The following is a 23,184-nucleotide window of genomic DNA, read 5'->3' as shown; positions in this document are numbered from 1 at the left end:
TCGTGTGCCATCAATCCTTGATGAAAAGAGCCAGTTGTCCATATTATGATGTTTTAAAATAGATGTGTGCATATAATATAAGGGTTCCTTTTCTACCCTCATTCCTCAGCTATTTGAGACCAAGAAAGTTTCATAAAATTGCATCTTTCAAAAGAAAGCACCTCAGGTCATGTGGGAGGTAAGATGCACTTTCTGCCCCCATTGAGAACACCACAAGGGAATAAATCCACCTGGGAACTTTACGTCCTCCTCATCATTCCTTGTTGCAGGTCACAGCATCATCTCATCAGCCAGCTAATATCCAAGGACATCTGTATCCAATGAAGTCTGGCAGGGGCTTGAGCCCTCGGCATACCCTCTGCACATTCAGGGACAGGGACAGACTGTGGATAGCTCAGGTAGCCCATGGGCATCTGCAAACAGGTGCTTGGGAAGGGTTTGGAGGGAGATAGTCCCATCCTAATCAAAGGATAAGCACATTTCACTAGAAAAATAAGTAGCACACAACTGCATAAAGTGTCCGATTTCAAGGTACTAAACTAGGACCTCAATTCTGGGCTTTGGAATTGAATAGACAAAGATTTCATGAAGAATGTGGTAATCAGAAAAGAGATTCATGAGTATTTGTTGGAGAAAGAATCAGCAGCAGAAATCCCAGTTCTGAGACTAGGACTAGGGTGACAATGACTTTAGCAAGGAGTGGGATCCTGCTGGTAAGGCTTTCCTGACACAGAACTCTGCATTCTCTCTTTACCTTCGACTCTCATAATCAAAAGTTATTCATATTCTAACTAGAAAAAGAGCCAAACACACGCATTGTAGGAGTGTCAGAAAGAGAAGAGAAAGAGAAAGGAGCAGAGAGAATACTCAAAGGAACAATGGATGGCAATTTCCCAGAGTTGATGGAAAGTGTTAATGTAAACATCCAAGAAAGTCAACAAACTCCACATAAAGTGAGCTCAAGCAGACAAATTACAATCAAACTTTTGAAAGAAAAAGCCAGAGAATTCTCTCCTTCATTTGAAAGCAGCAAGAGAGAAGCAACTCATCATATATCAAGGATTCTCAGTGAGATAATCAGCAGATTTCTCATCAGAAAATTTACAGACCAGATAGCAGTGAACCAATACATTATATTACAATGCAATAATATTGCATTATATTAAATATAATATAATATTCAAACAAGAATCTTATATCCAACAAAATTGTTTTTCAAAAGTGAAGGAGAAATGAAAGGATTCTTAGATAAACCAAAGCTGAGGGAGTTTGTTATCACTAGACCTGCCCTGCAAGAAATGCTCCAAGGAGTCCTACAAGGTAAAATAAAAGGACACTAGACAATAAATCAAAGTAATATGAAAAAATAAAGACTCTGGTTAAGTGGAATGGCTCATGCCTGTAATCCCAGCAACTTTGAAGGTGAGGCAGGAGAATTGCTTGAGCTCAGGAGTTTGAGATCAGCCTGGGCCACACAGCAAGACCTCACCTCTACAAAAATATTTTGAAAAATTAGCCTGTTATGGTGGCACACACACCCGTAGTCCCAGTTACTTGAGAGGATGAGGTGGAAAAATTGCCCGAACCCAGGAAACTGAGGCTATGATAAGCCTGGGTGACAGAGTGAGACCTGACCTAAAAATAAAGATCAAAATTAAAAATAAAGATCTCGGTAAAAGCAAATACATGGTGAGTTATAAAAGCTAGTATTATTATAACAATAGTTTGCAACTCTTTTTTTCTACATGATTTAAGAGACATACATTTTTTAAAAATTTAGTAGTCTAGAAACTAGTATTGTAACTTTGATTTGTAACTCTACATTTTATTTTCTATATAACTTAAGAAACAAACTCATTTAAAATAACTCTTAGTAGCCGGGTGTGGTGGCTCAGCCTATAATCCCAGCAATTTGAGAGACCGAGGTGAGAAGATTGTCTGAACCCAAGAGTTCAAGACCAGCTTGGGCAACTTGGTGAGAACTCACCTCTACAATAAACCACAAAACAAAAAAATTAGCTGGGCTTGGTGGCATGTGTCTGTAGTTCCAGCTATTTGGAAGGCTGAGGCAGAAGGATAGCCTAAGTCCAGCAGGTCAAGCATGCCACTGCACTCCAGACTGGGTGAGAGAGTAACCAAAAAAAAAAAACAAAGAAAGAAAGAAAGGAAGGGAGGGAGGGAGGGAGGGAGGGAGGGAGGGAGGAAGGAAGGAAGGAAGGAAGGAAGGAAGGAAATATTATTAGGTTATGTTTTGGGACATACAATGTATAAAGGTGGGGATAGAGCTACAACTAACAGAGTTTTTGTATGCTATTGTATTAAACTAGTACAAATTCAAATTAGAGTGTTATAACTTTAGAATATTAAATCTAATCCCCATGGTAACCACAAAGAAAAATAGCTATAGAGTCTTTACAAAAAGAAATAAGATATATAAAGGAAATAAGAAGGGAATTTAGACATTTCACTTTAAAAAGAAGATAGTAATGCAGTGAATAAGAGGCAAATAAGCTATAGGGTCTGTAGAAAACAAGTAAAAATGGCAGAAGTAAGTCCCACTTCATCAGTAATTACTTTAAATGTAAATAGATTAAGCTTTCCAATCAAAAGACAGAGATAAAAACATGGTCAACTGTATGCTGTCTACAAGAGACTCACCTTAGATCCAAAGACAAATAGTTAAAAATAAAAGGATGCAAAAAATATTCCATGCTAATAGTAACCAAAAGAGACTAAAGAGACTAGGGCTGGCTATACTACTACCAGAGGAAATAGGTTTTAAATTTTAAAAGGTTGTAAGAGGCAAAGAAAATTATAAATGAACAGAAGTTTCAATATATCAAGAAGATTTAATAAATATAAACATATATGCATCAATAACAGACCATCAAAATATATGAAGCAAAGACTGACAGAATTGACAAAAGAAATAGAAGATTCTACAATAATAGCTGGAGAGTTGGAGAGTTCAATACCCTACTGTCAATAATGGTTAGAACAATTAGACAGAAGATTAGTAAGAAAATAGAGGACATAACACAATAAGTTAACTACCTAACAAACATACTCAGGACACTCTACTCCACAACAGCAGCATACAGGACATTTTCTAGAGTAGACTATCTATAAATTAAGGCCCAAAAGATGTGAAAAGATAGATAGCACACAAAGTATATTCTCCAACCATAACAGGATGAAGCTAGAAATCAGTAAAACAAGTAAAACTGAACATTTTTAAAACTGTGGAAATTAGACAATATATTCTTAAACCAATGGATAAAAAATAAATCACAAAAGAAATTAGAAAATATCTAGAGATTAATGAAAACAAAAACACATCATATTCAAACTTATGGGACGTGGCAAAAACAGTGCTAAGGGGTAATTTTATAGTTATAAATGTTTACATTAAAAAACAAGAAAGATCACAAGTTAACAGCTTCATTTTACAACTTAAGGACCAGAAAAAAAGAACAAACAAAACCAAAGCTTGCAGAAGGAAGAAAGTAATTAAGATTAGAGCAGAGATAAACAGGAGAGAAAAATCATAAAGAAAATCAACAAAAACTAAAAGTTGATTTCTCAAGAAGATCAATCAAATTGGCAAACCTTTAGCTAGAGGAACTGACAAAAGAGAGCAGACTAAATTATTAAAATCAGAAATAAAAGTGGGACATTACTACTGTCATGACACATATAAAAAGTGCTATAAGAGAGCACAATGAACAATTATACGTCAATAAGTTGGATAACCTAGATGAAATGAACAAATTACTAAAAACACAAAAGCTACTGAAACAAAATCATGACAAAATAGAAAATCTGAACAAACCTATAATTATAGTAAAGAGAGTGAATCAGTTAATCAAACATCTCCTGACTGAGAAAAGCTCTGGACCTGATGATTTCACTTGTGAATTCTACCAAATATTGAAAGAATAATGTCAATCTTTCCCAAACCTTCCCAAAATATGGAAGAGTAGGGAATATTTCCTAACTCATTCTATGAGGCCAGCATTAACCTGATACCAAAGCCACTATAAGAAAAGAAAACTACAAACCAGCATCCCTTATGAACATTCATGCAAAAATCCTTAACAAAATACTAGCAAACTAAAATCAGCAGCATATTAAAAAGATTACACACCACGACCAACTGGGATTTACTTACGGAATTTAAAGATTGTTCAACATAGACAAATCATCAATGTTACATACCACACAAACAAAATGAAAGAAAAAATCCATGTGATTATCTCAATTGATTCAGAAAAAGCATGTGGAAAAATTCAACACCCTTTTAGGATGAAAACTCTCAACAAACTAGGAATAAAAATCCTCAGGGGACCTTCTTTCAAGTTCCCTCTCGCTGTGGGAGCTTTTCTATCTTCTTAATAAATACTATTTTCTAAAAAAAATAAAATAAAATAACCTCATCATATAAAAACTATATAGTAAAAATCCACAGTAAGCATCATCTCTAATGGTGAAAAATGGAAAACTTTTCATCTAAGATAGGAACAAAATAAGTATGCTCACTTTTACTACTCCCCAAAATCCTCAAAAAAGAAATCCCTGAAGAAGATTCTCCTTCGCTCTCTCTTGCTCTCTTTCTCACTGTTAGAACTAATAAATAGATTCAGCAAAGTGGCAAAATATAAAGTCAACACACACAAATCAGATACACTTCTATACACTAGCAATAAAAAATCTGAGAAGGAAATTGCAAAAACAATTTCATTTACAAAATGACATCAAAAAGAATAAAATACTCAGGAATCAGCCAAGCGGGTGAAAGGCTTATACAATAAAAACTACAAAATACTTAGAATAATGGCCTCCGGCTGCATTCACGTTCCTGCAAAGGACGTGATTTCTTTCTTCTTTATGGCTGCATAATATTCCATGGTGTACGTGTATCACACTTTCTTCATCTAATCCACTGTTGATGGGCTCCTAGTTTGGTTCCATGTTTTTGCTATGGTGAATAGCGCTGTGATAAACATACAAGTTCAGGGGTATTTTTGGTAGAACAATTTATGCTCCTTTGAGTATATACCCAGTAGTGGGTTTGCTGGGTCAAATTGTAAATCTATTTTTAGTTTTCTCAGTAATCTACAAACTGTTTTCCGCAAGGACTTAACTAGCTTCCATTCCCACCAACAGTGTATGGGTGTTCCCTCTTCTCCACTTTGCCAACATTTGTTGTTTTTTGACTTATTAACAGGAGTCATTCCAACTGATATGAGCTGGTATCTCATCATACCCTTTGAATTTAAAATTAAAACTGCAAAATGTTGCTGTAAGAAATTAAGTAATGTTTACATGCATGGAAGCATATTCCATGTTCATGATTAGAAGACTTGCTTTTTTGATACTACCCAAAGTGATCTACAGACTCTGCAATCTCCCTTTTAAAACTCCAATGACATTTTTTGCAGAAATAGAAAAGCCTATCCTAAAATTTATATGAACTCTCAAAGGATCCCAAAATAGTCAAAACAATCTTGCAAAAGAAGAACAATGCAGGAGGCTTCACATTTCTTGATTTCAGAACCTCCAACAAAGTCATAGTAGTTAAACCAGTGTGGTACTGGCATAAAGACAGACATATGTCTGGTCCATATGGTCCATATGGACCAGACATATGGACCAGAATAAACTCTCACATACACAGTCAAATGAGCTTTGACAAGGGTGCCAAGTCCATTCAATGGGGAAAAAGACAGTCTCTGCAACAAATGGTGCTGAAAAACCAGGATATCCACATGTAAAAGAATAAAACTGAACCCTTACCTAGGTCATATACAAAATTTAACTACAAACAAACCAAAGGCCTAAATGTAAGACCTAAATCTATAAAATTCTTAAAAGAAAACATAGAGCAAAACCTTCAAGGCATTGAATTTGGCAATGATTTCTTGAATATGACACCAAGGCACAAGAAACAAACAAACAAAAAATAGATAAATTAGACTTATAAAAAATAAAAAGGGGCAATCCTTTCAGGTCCCCTCCCACTGTGGGAGCTTTTCTGTCCTCTTAATAAATCCTGCTTTAAAAAAAAAAAGTTGAACTTCAAAAGGCAATTTCAACAGAGTAAAAAGGCAGCCCACAGAATGGAAGAAAATATTTGCAAATCATGTATCTGATAAGGGATTAATATTCAGAATATATAGAGAACCGTAAAACTCAACGCCAAAAAGTGCTACAACCCTATTTTAAAGTGGGCAAAGGACTTGAATAGATATTTCTTCAAAGAATATATACAAATAGCCAACAAGCACATGAAAAGATATTCAATACCATCAATCATCAGGGAAATGCAAATCAAACTATAATGAGACCCTCATATCCATCACTGTATTAAAAAAAGAAAGAAAATAATAAATGTTGGTGAGGCTGTGGAGAAATCGGAACCCTTGTGCATTGTAAGTGAGAATGTGAAATGGTGCACACACTGTGGAAAAGTCCACAGAGTCAGCCTCTAAACCAGGAAGAATGGCAGAGGGATTAGGTCCTTTAGGAAGAGGAGGTTGAGGAGTCCACTGCGAACCTACAGAACTCAAAGGGTCTCTGATCTTGAGGCTGAGGGACCCCTGGATGGATGGATGGCCAGGAAGGAGGTTTGGCTGGGGGTGAGGGTCTGAGGGTCTTCAGTACAGATACTAGCTGAGCCTCAGTGAGACTATGAAGGAGGGATGAGGGGAGAGCCCAGGAATTTTCTGGCAGGAAGAAAACCCAACCTTTTAGGGACTGAAGGAAGAAAAACCTATGAAACTACAAATAATCTGACGGGAGAGAATGCACCACAAACCTTGGCCATACTGGGTGTCCAACTTCTGAGCAGGACACATTCCACCTGTCTCTCCCAGGTACTCCCACCCTCTGCTGGGACCCTGGGACCCAGCCACACAACTGCCACATGTGCCCATGTTGGTGGTAGACCCCTCCTTATGTGCATTCCCAGGTGGACACAGTAAAGCTTCTTACCCCGGGTCAAGCTATCCTCTGCTGCAGTCTCCTGGCTTGCCAGCTCCAAGCCCCAGTGTCTATATCCTGTGCCCAGGGCTCATGTCCCCTTCTCCTGCACAGTAGGAAGCCCACGGGATGGCACCATGCCACATGGCTTCCACCCATCAGTGCCTCCCAAGGTCACTCTGTACATGTCAATTTAACCCTTGTGAGAGATGACACAGCCTAGGGTGCTAGGTATGGGCCACTGTTCCCCATAGAGATAGGAAACAGATGCACGAGGTCTGGAGATTGAGCAAGGCAGGGAGAGAATCACCACTCCTGCACACACTGCCAAGAGGATGCCTATATGCCCCTGCATTCATCTACAAAACTGGAAGATATGGAGGCAATGCCTGCACTAAGGTCATGTTTCACTGCTTGTGCAAAACATATGGTGACTCAGAGTCATTTTGCAAAGCCAGCAGACACAAGTGTTAGAATTCCAGAAAATAGCACATGTGGGAGCAGGGCTCTGCCTGGGGTGGGGCCCGAAGAGAACACCAAAGAAGCACCTGGAAGGGCCTGCCCAGCTGAGCTCCTCCCCACAAGGGTCCTGGCTGAGAAACACCCTCAGCCGTCATGGCAGGCACTAACAACCCACAAGGATGCAGGAGGCAGAGACCCCCAAACCCGCTTCTGGGTGAGGGCCTCAAGGGGCCAGGTTAGAAATCAGAGATGACAGGTGGAGACTAACCACACATGAACACAGGCATGTTGCCGGTATCCCATTTTACTCTCTCCCCATCTCTGACCCCTGATCCCTGAACATCTCTTCTCATGACCTCTGCCCACCCTTGTAAGGGATCTGCCAATGATTACCACCTGAGCTTTAAGGCTCCCTCCTTTTCCTAAAACCCAGTCTGCCCTTTGATTAGAACCACTCAGCTCCTCACTTATTTTAAAAGGATTCCTTAGGAGAACCCTTGGAGGGGTGGGGATTTAGGCTCCATCAAGAATGATTTCCTCACACCCCTGGTCTCACATTCACTGGTCACATGTCCAAGCTGAACACAGGCCACTCACTCCACACACTTGGCCTCACAATCCTGTATTTTAGCTCTACCTTCTGAGATCTGAGGGCTTCCTTTGATGAAACATGCACATGTGGCCAGTGCACAAAGCTCCATTTCAGTGAGGGAACGGCAGACAAAAGCATACAAGTTAGATAAATGTCCAATCTTAGGACATCCCAGGTATGCATGAGTACCTGCAGGTGGACAGAGGGTGCCCAGGTGTGCACATGCACCTCCTTGTACACCAAGAGGGAACTGCCATGGACATATTCTCACCAGAGACAATAGAGCGTGCACACACATGCCCACTTGCTGAAACATGCATACAGACACACATGCCATCATGCACATCAAGGCAGGACCTTCAAGTCAATGGGAGTCATGGTGATAACATTATGCTTGTCCCTGCACAGGCTGGGCTGCCCTGGCAGCACAGTCTGACCTCCTATTTACATTTCTGGGCCCCAGCACTTGTGATGTCCTGCTCTTCCTCCCTAACCAGGCTGTCCACCAAGGACCTGCCAATGATTGCCACCTGGGCTTTGAGGCACCCTCCTTTTCCTAAAACCCAGTCTACACTTTGATCAGAGCCACTCAGCTCCTCACTTATTTTGAAAGGTCTCTAATTATTTCATACATTTTAATCCTGCCTCCCTCCAGAAACCGTAAACTCATTGAGGGAATGAGCCATGGCTTACCTGTTTTTGTTTCTCCAATACCTACTGCCCTGTGCTGAAAATGAGCCAGCTTTACAGTCAATGTCTACTCCTCAATTCCACAAGTCTCATTTTCTAGTATGCTTTAAACCAAAGGGGTAGTGGAAGGAAAGGGAGTGGCTCTATTATGAATCCCAGTCCCAGCCATCAGCTTCAGAACTCTCTCCTGGTCCTGGGCTTCCGCGCCTTCAAATGCAGAAGCTTCACATGATCATTCACAAGAGTTTCCAAGAAAGCCTTGAAGATAATGAAGAAGTTCACCAGGCCAGCATATTATTCTGAACCCGCTTGCCTCCACACGCTAAACATCTATCATTACCCAAACTGTACAATATGTATAATCAGCCCCTGTCCTGTTTCAATGTTGCATGTTGGTATAGCTGCAGGCATGGGAACAGATGGTTCCTACAATAGTGGCTTCATTCAACAAGGCAGACAAGTAAGATGGCGCTGATGGTGCTCAAAATGAGCATGCAGTTATTTCTATTTTATTTTAAAATACATGGCCATCATCTGTCATTTCACGGTCTGAACTTCCTTAGAAAGCAGTTGGAGTTAATCTTGGAAATCAATGAAAGGATACAGCATGTGCAATTTTATCTGTCTGTGTGTGGCAGCTGTCACCCTGAATACCTGGCACCTAATATTGCCGAGGAAGAGAAAGAGGCACGAGCACTTTAGTGGGTCAGGGTCAGAGCTGGGAGTGCCTATGGGAGCTCCTCACACTGCACCCAGATGTCTCCCATAGAAAGGACTTTCCAAGCTAACAATGGTGTCTCCCCTCTTGAGTGCATTTCCACCCTGAAGTATAGCAGTGTGGCTTTGAAATATTTGAAGACATCTATTCAATTGTTTTGAGTAAGGCTGCTCTTAGGGATCCATTCAATAAGCAAAATGGGGAAAATCCAGGGCATCCATCTCATTCATCGGAGGGGACACTCATGGTGAGAAGTGGCAGATCCTCTCTCCCATGATTCTGCGCAACACCCAGCCCAGCACCGTGGACCTCTATGCGGCACTGGAATCATCCTGCATGAGTGCACGGAGGAGCAAACAAGCAAAATGAGTATATGAGATGACTAAGGCTGTAGCGAGTGCCACCCTTAACCATAAGGTGAGTGAAAATGACTTCAGGCTAAGATTTCCACTCAATCCAGCAATCTCACTCCTGGGTACCTGCCCCCCCCAAAAAAGAGACCATTATACCCAAAAAAACAGGTGTATGTTTATCGTAGCTCTAGTCATAATAGCAAAGTCATGGAATCAACCTAAGTGTCCATCAACAGTTGACTGGATAAGGAAAACGTCATGTGTATATGCCATGGAATACTATGCAGCCATAAAAAGGAATGAAATCATGTCTTGCAGCAACATGGAACGGAACTAGAGGCCATTACCCTAAGTGAAATGAGTCAGAAACAGAAAGTCAGACACTGTGTGTTCTCACTTATAAGTGGCTGCTAAACACTGTGTGCACATGGACACAGGGTATGGAATGATAGACAATGGAGACTCAGAAGGGTGAGGGATGCGGCATTACTTAATTGGTGTAATGTATAGTATCCAAGTGATGAATACACTAAAAGCCCTGACTTCACTACTACGTAATATATCCATGAAACAAAACTGCACGTGTACCCCTTAAGTCTTTAATATATTTTTTTAAGTTTTAAAACAAAGTTTATCAGAGAAAGAAAAAAGAAAAGAAAGGGACACATGCCAGAGCTGGCATGGGCTAAAGAAACCGACTATATATTTTTTTAAAGAACAAAAAAAGGTCAGAAATATGAAGGGTAGCAAAACCTCTCTAAAGTTCCCCTGGGCTGGCTACCACATAAAGACCCAACACCCTGATCTCACTGGATGTTCACAACAGATCTGAGAGGAAGCACTATTATTAACCTTATTTAGAAGAAGAAACTGGGGCTAAGGAAATTAAATTCAGAGCCTAAGATCATGCTGCTAGTAAATTCTCAAGAGAAAAACTCAGACAGGAGTTAAACCAATGCTGCAATGCAGGGGCTGGGAAGATGGGGTGAGTCTGGGAAACGGGTGCGTCTTACACACACTTTAGTTAACAAAACAGAAGAAAGTCTGCACCATTAATTCTCCCTGTCTCATTTTTGCAAACTTGACATTGTCTCTTCCTCCTGGCCCGATGAGATCACTCCAAGAACAGGACCTGGCCATAGCCAACCTTACATAGCTCTGACTGGCCAACCTTACATCCGGGCTCCAGAGTCAACTCTTTGCTCTCCTGGCTTCACCTGCCTGATTTGGGACATTTTACTATTTATCTCAAAATTCACCAAAAGTTAGGGAACCAAATGATGGACTGTGAAAGGAAAATGAGTCCATTTTGACAGAAACTCTTTTGATGAGACAATACCTGAAACCAACGCATAAAATGAGATTTTCTTGGGATTCTCCAACTATTTTGAAGAAGTTTATTCTATTCAAGTCATTTAATATGTTACTTAAAGCTTTGTTGGCCCACAGGAATTCTTCCCCATGCAGAGGTAAGACTCTTCCAAAGACAGGTGAAGATCAGTGCTGAGTATATTTCCAGCTTTTTTTTTTAGAGTCGGGGTCTTACTCTATTGCCCAGTCTAGAGTGCAGCAGTGCAGTCACTGCTCACTGAAGCCTCAAACTCCTGGGCTCAGGCGATTCTTCTGTCTCAGTCTCCTGAGTGGCTGGGACTACAAGCACACACCACCACGCCCAGCTAATTTTTTTTTCTGTTTTGTTAGAGTCGAGGTCTCCCTGTGTTACTCAGGCTAGTCTCGAACTCCTGATCTCTGGCAATCCTCCCACTTTGGCTTCCCAAAGTGCTAGGAATACAGGCATGAGCCATGGCGCCCAGCCCTATCTCCATCTTTGAGTCTGTTCATGCCAACTTTATCACATGGAATTCTTTTTTTTTTTTAACTTAGTTTTTATCTTAAAATTGTGGGGGATAGTTAAGGGTTAGGTATACAAATATGCATTGTGCAGGTACCCTTGTTGATGAAGTGTGCTCCCCCCCGTCCCCAGAGAGATATTGACTACCGTTAATCCCACCTTCCTTCCCCTCCCTGTCCCCCCCTCAATAGTTTCCCGCCACTATCAATCCTTTTCTCATGGAATTCTAATGTTGTTCAGAATTTGAGTGCATGAGCCCAAGATGGTCTGTGTACTCAAACTGAATTCTTCCTACTGCTACATGTCCCTCAGGGTCCTGAGGCCCAAATGCATCCATGCATCTAGCATTGTTAACCATCCTGAAGTACTCTTATTAACAAAGCAGTTTTAACCACCAACTCTTCACAGGTAGAAAGTCAACGAATAAAAAATTGTATTCTAACAACTGATTGTTTTTTACCATCAAGGTGAGACTATACCACTCGCAATAAATCTATTCATTTCTCCAATGTAAACAACACTTGCCAACAGCTTAATAAAAGTCTAATATACAATGTCTATAGTGGCACCTTTAAGAAAAGTGTGTCAGACAGGCTTGTGAAGTTGCTTCCAACAAAGCAGGGGCTATCATCCTGTGCCACCGTCGTAAGCTCCTTCTATGTCATCTTGAATTCCTGCATGTGGGTTTTCCACGGGCAACTCTGACCTAGGTTGGAATCTGAGACCCACCCACATGCCCACGTATTGTATTGTTTATAGCAGCTGGGTGGGTCTGACAACACCAAGGCATGATTCTTGCTCTTCCTCCTCTGTGGGAAATAAGGGACCTCCTTACAGCAGCATCTCTGGCACGGCTTATTGAGGCTCAGGAAGCCAGCACTGCCAGAGTCACTGCGAGAGTGAGCAAGTGGTGTAGACATGGACCAGTTTCCCCAGATGGACAGGAGGGGCTAAAATGCTAAGAAGGATTTGCTGGGCTGGGAACAGCAGGAAAGGGAGTGGTTTCTGAGTCACAGTGGTCATTAGGGCTGCAAACTCTTCTGAAATAGCAGACAGGGGGGTAAGGTCCCCACTTTGGCAGAGACCATCACGCCCCTACCCCCATCTAGCCATCTGCTCTCTCTGGCTCACCCTGGCCTGTCTGCACTCCTGGGCTCCTTACTCCTCTCACCACACACATGTGCATGGGGCCTGTCCACATGCAGGTGACGAGGTCTCCTCTGACTCCATCCGCAGCCTGGACACATGCACAGGTCCCCTGGGTGGGGGAAATCACTGTCCCGGTCCTTCACAGCGGGATTCTGAATGCAGGCTGAAGCTCTAGCTTGCAAACACATGCAGCTCTGACACTGGCGATCTTTCACACGTCACTTATCCCAATCACACACACATGCACACACCCCATACCCACATACACACACCACATACACCATATATACACGGTAAACACAGACCATACATACACCCCACATACACAAAGACATACATATCACACACACCATAGATGCACATCATACACACCATACACGCATCATGCACACATGCATATATAGACAGGACAAACATAGATCACACACACCACACATGAATATATATACATGTAATACATATATACACTATCTACTGAAACTCCACTTTCCAAAAATAAATGAGAACTTTATTCTAAAGTAAAAACCCCTGAAGACAGAGTGGCTTCTCACTGGCATCCACGAGCTCCCCGAGGGTAGAGTGGCTTCTCACTGGCAGCTGTGTTGTGGGCTCCTCTGGAGATGGAGTGGGCTTCCCACTGGCACCTCCGCACCATGGGTCTCTTCAGCCCTGTTTCTCCTTCCGTCCTCTCCCTGCTTCGACACCCACCCAGACTGTCCTCTACTGCTGCCAGCTCCTCTCCCCACCAATCTGCTTTTGCTTCTTTCCACTCCTGCCTCAAACAAGGAATGTCCCCTCAGGTTTCACATCTTCATTTCCTTCTTTCCTCATCACAAATGATCTCAATGGCATGTGATTTCAGGCAAGGGCATTTCCATGTGAATGCCTCTCAAGTGGATGCCTCTGGCCTTCGTGAGGCTGAAAGGAGATCGCAGGATGTTGCAGACCCTTCTCCAAGAAGGCCCTCTGCTTGTGACTGAATTCCAGGCATCAAGCAGACCGGGTTAAGGGATACCGAGAAAACAGGCAAGGTATTACTTCTGGGTGTTTCCAGAGCAGAGCTGCATGTGAGTTTTGTCCTAACTGGAGAAGACCTGACCTCCATGGGGGTAGGCACCACCCAGTCAGCTGGAGGCCAAATAAAACAAAAAAGAAGAAAAAAATTTCCTCTCTGTCTCCCATAGCCATGACACTCCTGCCTCTGGCCCTCAGACATTAGGACCCTGGGCTCTCTGGCCTTGGGACTCCAGGACTGGTACCACTGCCCCTTGCATTCTCAGGTCTTTGGCCTCAGACTGAGATTGACACCATTGGCTTCCTGGTTCTGAGGGCTTTGGACTTGGGCTGAGCCATGACATTAGCTTCCCTAGGTCCCCAGCTCACAGACATCATGCCATGGGCTTCTCAGCCTCCACAATCATGTAAGTCAATTCCCCGAACAAGCTCCCTCTCGACTATCTGTGTGTCTGATTATCTATTTATCTATCTGTTTTCTACCTATTATCTATAATTGTCTATCAATTATCCATTTATCTACATCTGTCTATCATCTCTCTCTCTCTATCACCTATTTATCTGTTGTCCATCTATCTGTTATCTATCATCTATTATCTATCAATTCTCTATTTATCTATCATTTATTATCGTCATCTATCTGCTATCTACTATCAATTACCTATTTATCTATATATCATCTCTCTATCGTCTATCATCTGTTTATCTGTTATTCATCTATCTGATATCTATCATCTATTACCTATCAATTATTTATCTATCATTTATTACCTATCAGTTATCTTCTATCAATTACCTATTTATCTATCTCCCTACCATCTCTCTATCATCTACCAACTATTAATCTGTTGTCCATCTATCTGTTGTCTATTATCTATTAATTATCTATCTATCATTTATTATCTATTATCTGTCTGTTATCTACCATCTATCAATTGCCTATTTATCTATGTATTATCTACCTATCTATCTATCTTCTATTAGTTTTCTCTCTGTGGAGACCCCTTAGTAATGTAGATGTTGGTAATAGGAGAGAGTCTAGCAGAACAGATTTTTTTTTTTTGAGTTGGAGTCTCACTCTGTCACCCAGACTGGAGTGCAGTGGCCGCTCCCGGCCACTGCAGCCTCGACCTGCTGGGCTCCGGCGATCCTTCCGCCTCAGCCTTCCAAGTAGCTGGAATTACAGACATGCTCTACCACGCCCAGCTGATTTTTTGATTTATTGTAGAGGTGAGGTCTCGCTGCCCAGGCGGGTCTCGAACCCGCAGACTCAGGCAATCCACTCACTTCAGCCTCCCAAAGTGCTGGGATTACAGGCTGAGCCACCGAGCCTGGCCAGAACAGATTTTAAGGATGAATTTTCTTAATTGCTTTTGGAATTTCTGAAATGGGCTTTCAAATTGGATTAGACCTAAAAATGCTAAGGACTCAACTTCTAACAGTCCAGAGAGCACGCTAGTCTGTAGTGTGAACTGTTTAGAGATATGCAAGATATCCGCATGTGCTGCCCCTAATCAGTAGCTTATGAGAGGACAATGTCTAGTGACCCTCTACCGAAGTCTGGAACATTGTGAAACTTCCTCGTCAACAGCATTGGCTCCCAGAAGAGACAGAAAGTCCCTCCTGGGCATGCGGGTGGGTTTTACATTTTAGAGTGGCCAACAGAAGGGGGGTGGGCAATCTTCTTCCCCACAGGGATAAACCCCGGGGTCTGGTGGCACCAAGGGCTTGTGAGATGGGGAGACTGACATCCCAAGTTCCTTGAACACTCTGGGTCCCAAAGACCTTCCACTGTGTCAGCGCTTGCCTGGCATTTCAGCAGCACCTTTGAATCCCACATTCTGACTGAGTTTCCACAGAGCTGTTCTCAGAGGAGGGAACACAACAACATAATGGCAATACTGGTCATGCCCTCATAAGTGCAAGCTAACTGGGAAGGTAGAATACCATTTGTAGTTTTACTGACTGACTTCACCAAGGTGACAGAAAGTTTTGTCATGAGGAAAAACTGAAAGAAGAAAAATTACAATCGACTTCATCTATCTTTAGAACATTGACAGGCATCCGAGGGGTCAACACTGTCCCATGTCACTTTGGGTCCAACTCTTCCCTCAGCCACCTTCCCCCACAGACTCCGGACCCCAGCCTTCTCCCCTTATTGAAATCCATCTACCTCTCTTCACATTCTTCTTGGTTATTTCTCACAGGCTGATGCTGATTCACTGCTCTAGTTCTGTTCAGTGCCCCTTCCATTAACTCTCCCCATAGCTCTGTGAGCTGGGCATGATGACTGCCCTTCAGAGGTGAGAGGAACACGGGGCGGGTAAGCCACTTGCTGGGTCACGGGGTTGCATGGGACCCTGACCACTGGGCCACTGTGGGGTCTTCACCCTTATGGTGCCCTGGCCAGGCTGTGTCCCCAGTGTCTGCCCCACAATGGCAGCGTCCCAGGTACCTACACAGAAGGACTGATAAGCACCTGAGGACCCACACACCCACTTCCTCATCCACAGGTCGCCATGCAGCCATGTGGGTCAGCTGTCCTGAGGGCAGTATGGCGTCTTTTCTGACTTGACCGCTTGTCTCAGTATCAGATATGTGCTCTGCCTCATTCCTCGTCCATTTCCACGATTTCATGACTGTGGGTTTGGCTTCTCAACGTCAATCTCACTGACCCAGCATGATCCTTCCACAGGTATGTATACCAAGCCAGATGATATTTTGGTTAAGCAAAGAGAAGCATATCTGTATAAGCCATGTCTCGCTGAAGCACTTATTAGATTTAAAAGGCAGTTTCCTCTTTCCTGAGAGGTAAATAGCTCCCTCTGCTTCCAACTCAGCTTCCATCCTGTGATTTCTTCCAAGCAACCTCACATGAAATAATTTTAAAACCGTCCTTGGAGGACTGGGGACGGCTATCCTGCCCTTCATCCAGTCTTAAATAACCCGTCCAGTTTGTAAAAGGGATAAGAATGTAAATGGCAAAGGATTACCCTGTCCATCAGAAAGTGTGAGGGAGAAAATAGTGCCCGGCAAAGCTAAGCTGTGTTATTCTCCCATTGAAAAGGCAGTGAAAAGAGCACGTGTCGATGATGAGATAACACCAAGTTACAAATCCCATTTCTCCTTTCATGGGACAACCAAAGACACAAAAGTACCTTAAAAAAAAAAAGAATGGCATCTGTTTCTTGAAAATTAATAGCTGATCTATTAAGCTTAAGCTAAGATCTGGTGAATCCTAGGGAATCCCAAATTATTAATTAATCTGATAATGGAAGCAAAGCCTTCAATATCTCTTCAGAAGAGAGGGGTGCATAATCTCCTAGTGCGCTGCACCTTGCACAAACAGTAAGAATTATTGACATAAAGCTGTATTATCTTCACCAGGTATCTCTTATCCAATTGAAGTAACAAAAGAAAAAGGAGGGAAATCAGCCAAGATAACACAACGACTTTTTTCTTTAACCCAAGGCTTATAGGAGGCAAATGTTCCAGTCTCAAAGGTATGGCCAGGGACTCAGTTACAAGAAATAAACTTTAATGCACTGCAAAACCCTACCACAATTATGACTTCCTTTTGTACTGAAAAGTTGCCAAGGGCTGAGAGGAAATGGCCCCATATGATACGTCTCCCTTCACCAGAAAGCTCTGAGGCTGTGTTGGGGACAATGGCCCCTTACTTTCATGTCACTCGAGGATGAGTCTGGAGGAGGGAACAGGTCCTAGGGATTGCCCAGCTCTGAAGGTTCTGAGACAGAGTGCACCCGCCTCTTTTTCTTGGGATTGACACCTGGGCTTTCATGCAGAAGAGTCCTTTCAGTGGCTAACGGACACCGTTCACAGCAGTCTTCTCACACCTTGTGGCCTCACAAGAGTGAGTCAGGGCCTCAGGAAACAACACAGAGGCTTCTCACAAGCACAGGGTGAGTGAAGATGCCACAGGCAAGCACACACAGACACACTATACTGACAACAAATCACACATACCCCATATAAACACAACACACACAACATAGTATACACACCACAGAATACACAACAAAGACCACATATACAACACACTACAGACCATGCATACCACATATACAATGTACTACACAGACCACATATACAACATACTATGTACCCCCCACAACACATATGCAGCATGCTGCACACAACACACATACCACATATACAACATATTACACGCACAACAAAACACACATACTATGTACACAGCATACTACGCACAACACACATGCCACATAAATGCAACATACAATGCACACCACATATACAACACACTACAAGCAGATAACACACATATCATATACAACACCCAACCACACACCATGTAACACAATAACACCACATATACAATATATAACACACAACACACATTATATACACAGTGCACAAACCACACAACCCAAAACACACATAATTCACATAATCCAAACATAATACAACACACACACACAAAGCAGTGTTTTCTAAGGAAGGGAGACATTTACAACTTAAGACATTTGAAAATGTATAACAAGTAAGAGGTTGTTATAATGGTTTGCACCACAAAGCAATCACATAGTTACCTGGTCCAGCTTTAATGGTGCAAAAGTGCATTCTCTGCAGCACATGTTATTCAGTACCTGCCTGTGCTTTTCTGTAGGGCATGGCAGTAAAGATATGCACGCCCATGGGGCGTTCCTAATTCTACAAACAGGCGTGTAAGGACACGGGTAAACATATGAAGCCTCATCTAAGCAAAGAGATGGGAAATGGGCATACTTGACCTCATTTTGTTAAAAAGTGCCTAGATAAAAAGGGAACCCATATTTTAGTGTAAGTTTGAAGTTTCAGCTACTACAACTCGCTGAGAAATTCATGTGGCAACAACATCTAGAGTTGAAAATAAACTTACATTTTAATTTGACTTTGATATGCAGTCTGTGGCTTGAGCTCAAAACACTTCTGCCCATGTGATATGCAACTATTTCTCATTGATGAAATGTGATGCCTCTGAGTAGCAATGGCTAGCACATGTCGGCAGATTGGACTGTGTTGAGAGGGCTGAGCAAAGGGAAGGCTTTGTGAATCCTCGGGAGAGATGGCTCCTGCTTGATGCACTTCAGAGAACTTCCTCCCTCCGCTGAGGATAATCACTGAAAAACTATGGACTTCTAGCCAGGCACGGTGGCTCATGCCTGTAATCCCAGCTCGTTGGGAGGCAGAAGCAAGAGGATTGCCTGAGCTCGGGGGTTTGAGACCAGCCTGAGCAACATGGCGAGACCTAGTCTCTACAAAAAAATTAAAAAATTAACCGGGCATGGTGGTGCACGCCTCTGGTTCCAGCTGCTTAAAAGGCTGTGGCAGAAGGATCGCCTGAGCCCAGCAGGTCGAGGCTATGGTAGCCGTGAGTGTGCCACTGCACCCCAGCCTGGGTGACAGAGTGAGACTCCAACTCAAAAAAAAAAAAAAGAAAAGAAAAATGATGTATTTCTTAACTAAGGAAGAACCTGAACATATGCACATTATAACCAAAAGCAACATTATAGATATATGCTTATCCACATGCACCTGTGCCACATACACACTCATATATGTACACATATACACCCATGGGCATGCACTTAGCCAGCCAGACACATCCTTCTCTTTGTTTTTGTTTTTGTTTTTTTGAGTCAGAGTCTCACTCTGTTACCCAGGCTGGAGTGCAGTGGCATGCTCATGGCCACTGCAGCTTGAACTGCTGGGGTCAGGTGATCCTTCTGCCTCAACCTTCCAAGTAGCTGGAGCCACAGCCATGTGCCACCATGTCCAGCTAATTTTTTGATTTATTGTAACGAGGTCTCACCATGTTGCCCAGGCTGGTCTCAAATCCCTGAGCTCAGGCAATCCTCTCGCCTCTGTCTCCCAAAGTGCTGGGATTATAGGTGTGAGCCACCGCACCTGGCCACATCCTTCTCTTTGAAACACAGCTTCCATGACTTGAAGAAAGTGCAAAACATGCACAAAAGCAAAGCCTCAAATGTCAGCTTCGTTAATGAGATGACCTGAGAAACAGGCCACACCGAGTCTATGATGTCTGAATCCTTAACCTCGTTAAATTCAGATCAAAATGAGAGTGAGAAAAGAACACTCTGTTTCTGTGAAGCGGGCTCCTCCCTCTGAAGGGTGACTCACGCCGTGATATTTGGGCCACTTTGATGTGAAACAGAATAAGCATTTGGAGTTCCAACAGGCATAAAGTCAGCAGGTAGCACAGTCACCAGTCGGAGTCCAGTCCCATACACGCTTGCCCTCAGTCCTGCGTGCAGGACATCCCCGGGAGAATCGCCAGTGCCCAGACCTTGCTGCCCATACGCCTGCCCTGGCCTCACCCGAAAGTGATTTTGCACTGCAGAGAGACTTCACCTGCCGGTGAGCAGACGGTACCAAAGGACTCAGGAAGGACTTGGTTTGGTTTGGTCTGATGCACTTCAGAGACCTTCCCTCAAGCTCTAGTGCCAAGCTCAGAAGCACTGGGGGGAGTCATGGGCTGGCCCCCCAGTTGCATTCCCGCACCTAGAATTCCAGGGATGCCTCCACTCCTTTTTCTAAATTTTGTTTTTGTTAAAGACATTTAAAAATAAAAGCCTTTCCCCACATCCATGGTCAGTGAGGCAGCTCCCTCCCCCAGCCTCCCAGGATTTCACCAGGAGAGAAAATCAGAGCTTCCTACTCACGCGTTGCTCGTCACAATGTAGCCATACTCCTCTTCCTCAGAAGACTTGACCTCCAACTGCAGGCCACTGCTGGGAGGTTCCCAGGCTCCTGCTGGGAGTCTCTGCTCCGCCGTCAAAACCCCCTGCACCCAGTTCTGGAGTTCGACCGCAGGCTCTGGATTTGGCTTCTTCTCCAACAGGTCTTTGGAGTAGGTCTGACTCTTGACATTTTCCACTCCGGCACTCTCCTCTTCTGAAGACAAGGAAGTCTCGGGGTGCTCTGATTTCTTCATCTCTGTTTTGAAGGGCTTTGCAAGGACAGGCACTCCAGCTGAGAGTCGGGACCCACGATCCTGCAGGAAGTCCCCGAGTTTGGTGCTCAGACGATGAACCTGGCAGGAAGGACACTCCATGAAGTGGCGTTTGCAGGAGAGGACTGTTGATGCACACAATCAAAGGGGTGTTTGCAACACCATCCTCCAAGAGGGATAACAGTGGGCAGCTTGAAATGGAAACACTGGGTGAAGGCAGTGTTTAGAGCCTGTATTTAGAATTATAACTGGATGAGAAATTTTCAGCTGAATGGAGGATGAGGGCATTGTGTGTCAGAATAACTTAAATGGCATTCTCCCTTCCTCTCCCCTCCCCCCCCCCCCACACGTGCAAAATCTTCCGGATTTTGTAGAGTCGGTATAGGTCTTTGGTATCAATATTTTAAAAATAACCAGTGCAATATCAAGACCCTACCTCATCCCTCTAGAAGCAATTAACACCTACACATAATTAATAATAATAATAATAAACTAACAATGATTTGCATTTACTGAGCCCTCACAATGTACCAAAGGCCTTGTACTAGATACTTTCTATGCATTAAAACAGTAAGTCTTATAAACCAAAAATAAAATTAGAAGCCTGTCAACCAACTGAACAGATTCCCCTCTGGGCCAAGGGTAACCTGGAAAACTAAATTCCAGGCTATGACAGAAGAGAAAATGCCTCCTTATACCTCCTCCCTTGTGAAGTTTTAGGCACAACTGACTAGCATTAATATTAAAATAGTGATCACATGACTGACAAAACAGACTCTGACAAGTTACCAAATCCCAACTAGACTCTGCCATAGCATCATGTGACAGATAGCAGACTCTAAAGGAAATAAAAATATTTTACCCCATAATGTGTTTCTTTGATGTATTTTTAAGTGACCCTGCAAAGCACTTGGGGGACTTTACATCTGTAGACAATCTCCTTTCCTAGGAAGAGTCTGACACCTTTTAAGACATTTACCACCTATACTCTCTAAAGCCTGCTACTTAGAGGCTTCATCTATATAACAAGAACTTTAGCTTCCACAAGCCCCCTTGCCTTAAGCAATTTTTTACTCATTTCAAATTACTTAGATAGAATTTAACTCTTTCAGCCAACAGATGTCACACCTTCCTAGGCCTAACCAAAGTAAACCTCATATGTATTGATTTACGGTTTTTGCCTGTAACTTCTTCTGTCTCCCAAAATTGTATATAACCAAGTTATAATTTAACCACTGTGGGTATGTGATCTCAGGACCTCTTAGAACTGTGCCACAGGCCTAGGCCACTAATATTTGGCTCAGAATAAACCACTTTAAATATTTTACAGGCTCTTTTGTCAACAATCTTCATGATAACCCTCTGAGTTGGGAAACATCATTAACCCCCATTCCATAGATGAGAAAATTAAGGCACAAAGAGACTGATCGTAAGTTATCACATCACAGGGTTATATAATTGCACAGTAGGAGATCTTTGGTCCTCACAGAGGCAGCACTCACTTATCCTGATATCCTTTTCCTGAACAAGAGTTTCCTTAGGACCATTTAATTAGCATCTGAACTGATGAACATCATAATTAAAACACTAGCACTGACTACATGTCAGACACTAAGTTACTTTGTGCAAATCATCTCACTTAATGATCGCCCCAACTCCATGAGTAAAGTGCTAGTTATATCTCTAATGTGTAGATTCTGGGGCTTACAGAGGTGAAACATTAAATAATTTGCACCAGATCACAGAGATAATGATTGGCAGATCCAGAATCTGAACTCAGGTCTAAGTGATGTCAAAGATATGGGCTCCACCCAGGGCTGTACTAGCCACTCACAGGCTCCCCATACCTGAGAAAGACAGGGCCACCCTGCTGTCCACAACAGACAGCCCATGGGCACTTTTGGGTCCACGTAATAGAAAAAGTCTTATGTCTACTCGATTTTTTTTAAAACCATGAAATTACATCTCCAATATTATATTAATACTTTACGACTCAATTTATCAAAACTTTTTTTTCTAGAAAATTAAGGAAGGACTATAAAGGAAATGATTCCCTTTTTGACAAAAGAAACATTATCTTTCCTTTAGTGTTAAAACAGTAGATTGCTGAAATAGTAGATTGTTGAAAACAATTGCTCAAATTTGGATCCTCAATGTCAATAATACATAGCATTTAAGTTACTAAACAGGATAGGGAAAAGAATGATATTCTCACAAATTACGTTTTATGTGAGAAGGAAAAGAAAGATGCTATTAAATAAATAAGCACTCAGAAAATATGACACAACTCACGTAAAGTACCCCACCATTTTTGAAGGACATTTAAAATGACAATTGCTGATATTTTCTTTCAGTACTTGTGAACAGGCATTGAAC

At 42.6% G+C, this 23,184-nt stretch overlaps 1 protein-coding gene across 1 annotated transcript in view; it reads right to left on the bottom strand.

The window, feature by feature from the left end:
* LOC103267246 (receptor-type tyrosine-protein phosphatase N2-like) overlaps positions 1-23,184 on the bottom strand; it is a gene marked incomplete at its 5' end in the record, with an annotated part of 321,627 nt that overhangs the window by 215,100 nt on the left and 83,343 nt on the right. Inside the window, one exon of the mRNA XM_008064845.2 lies at positions 20,519-20,889. Coding sequence (XP_008063036.2) covers positions 20,519-20,889 — 371 coding nt within the window. The remainder of the gene's footprint in view (positions 1-20,518; positions 20,890-23,184) is intronic.

The sequence above is a fragment of the Carlito syrichta genome, unplaced genomic scaffold, assembly GCF_000164805.1.
Source record: "Carlito syrichta isolate Samal-C Ts95f unplaced genomic scaffold, Tarsius_syrichta-2.0.1 Scaffold308084, whole genome shotgun sequence".
NCBI lineage: Eukaryota > Metazoa > Chordata > Mammalia > Primates > Tarsiidae > Carlito > Carlito syrichta.
The sequence above is the reverse complement of the archived record's forward strand: the minus strand, read 5'-3'. Positions and strand labels throughout refer to the sequence as shown.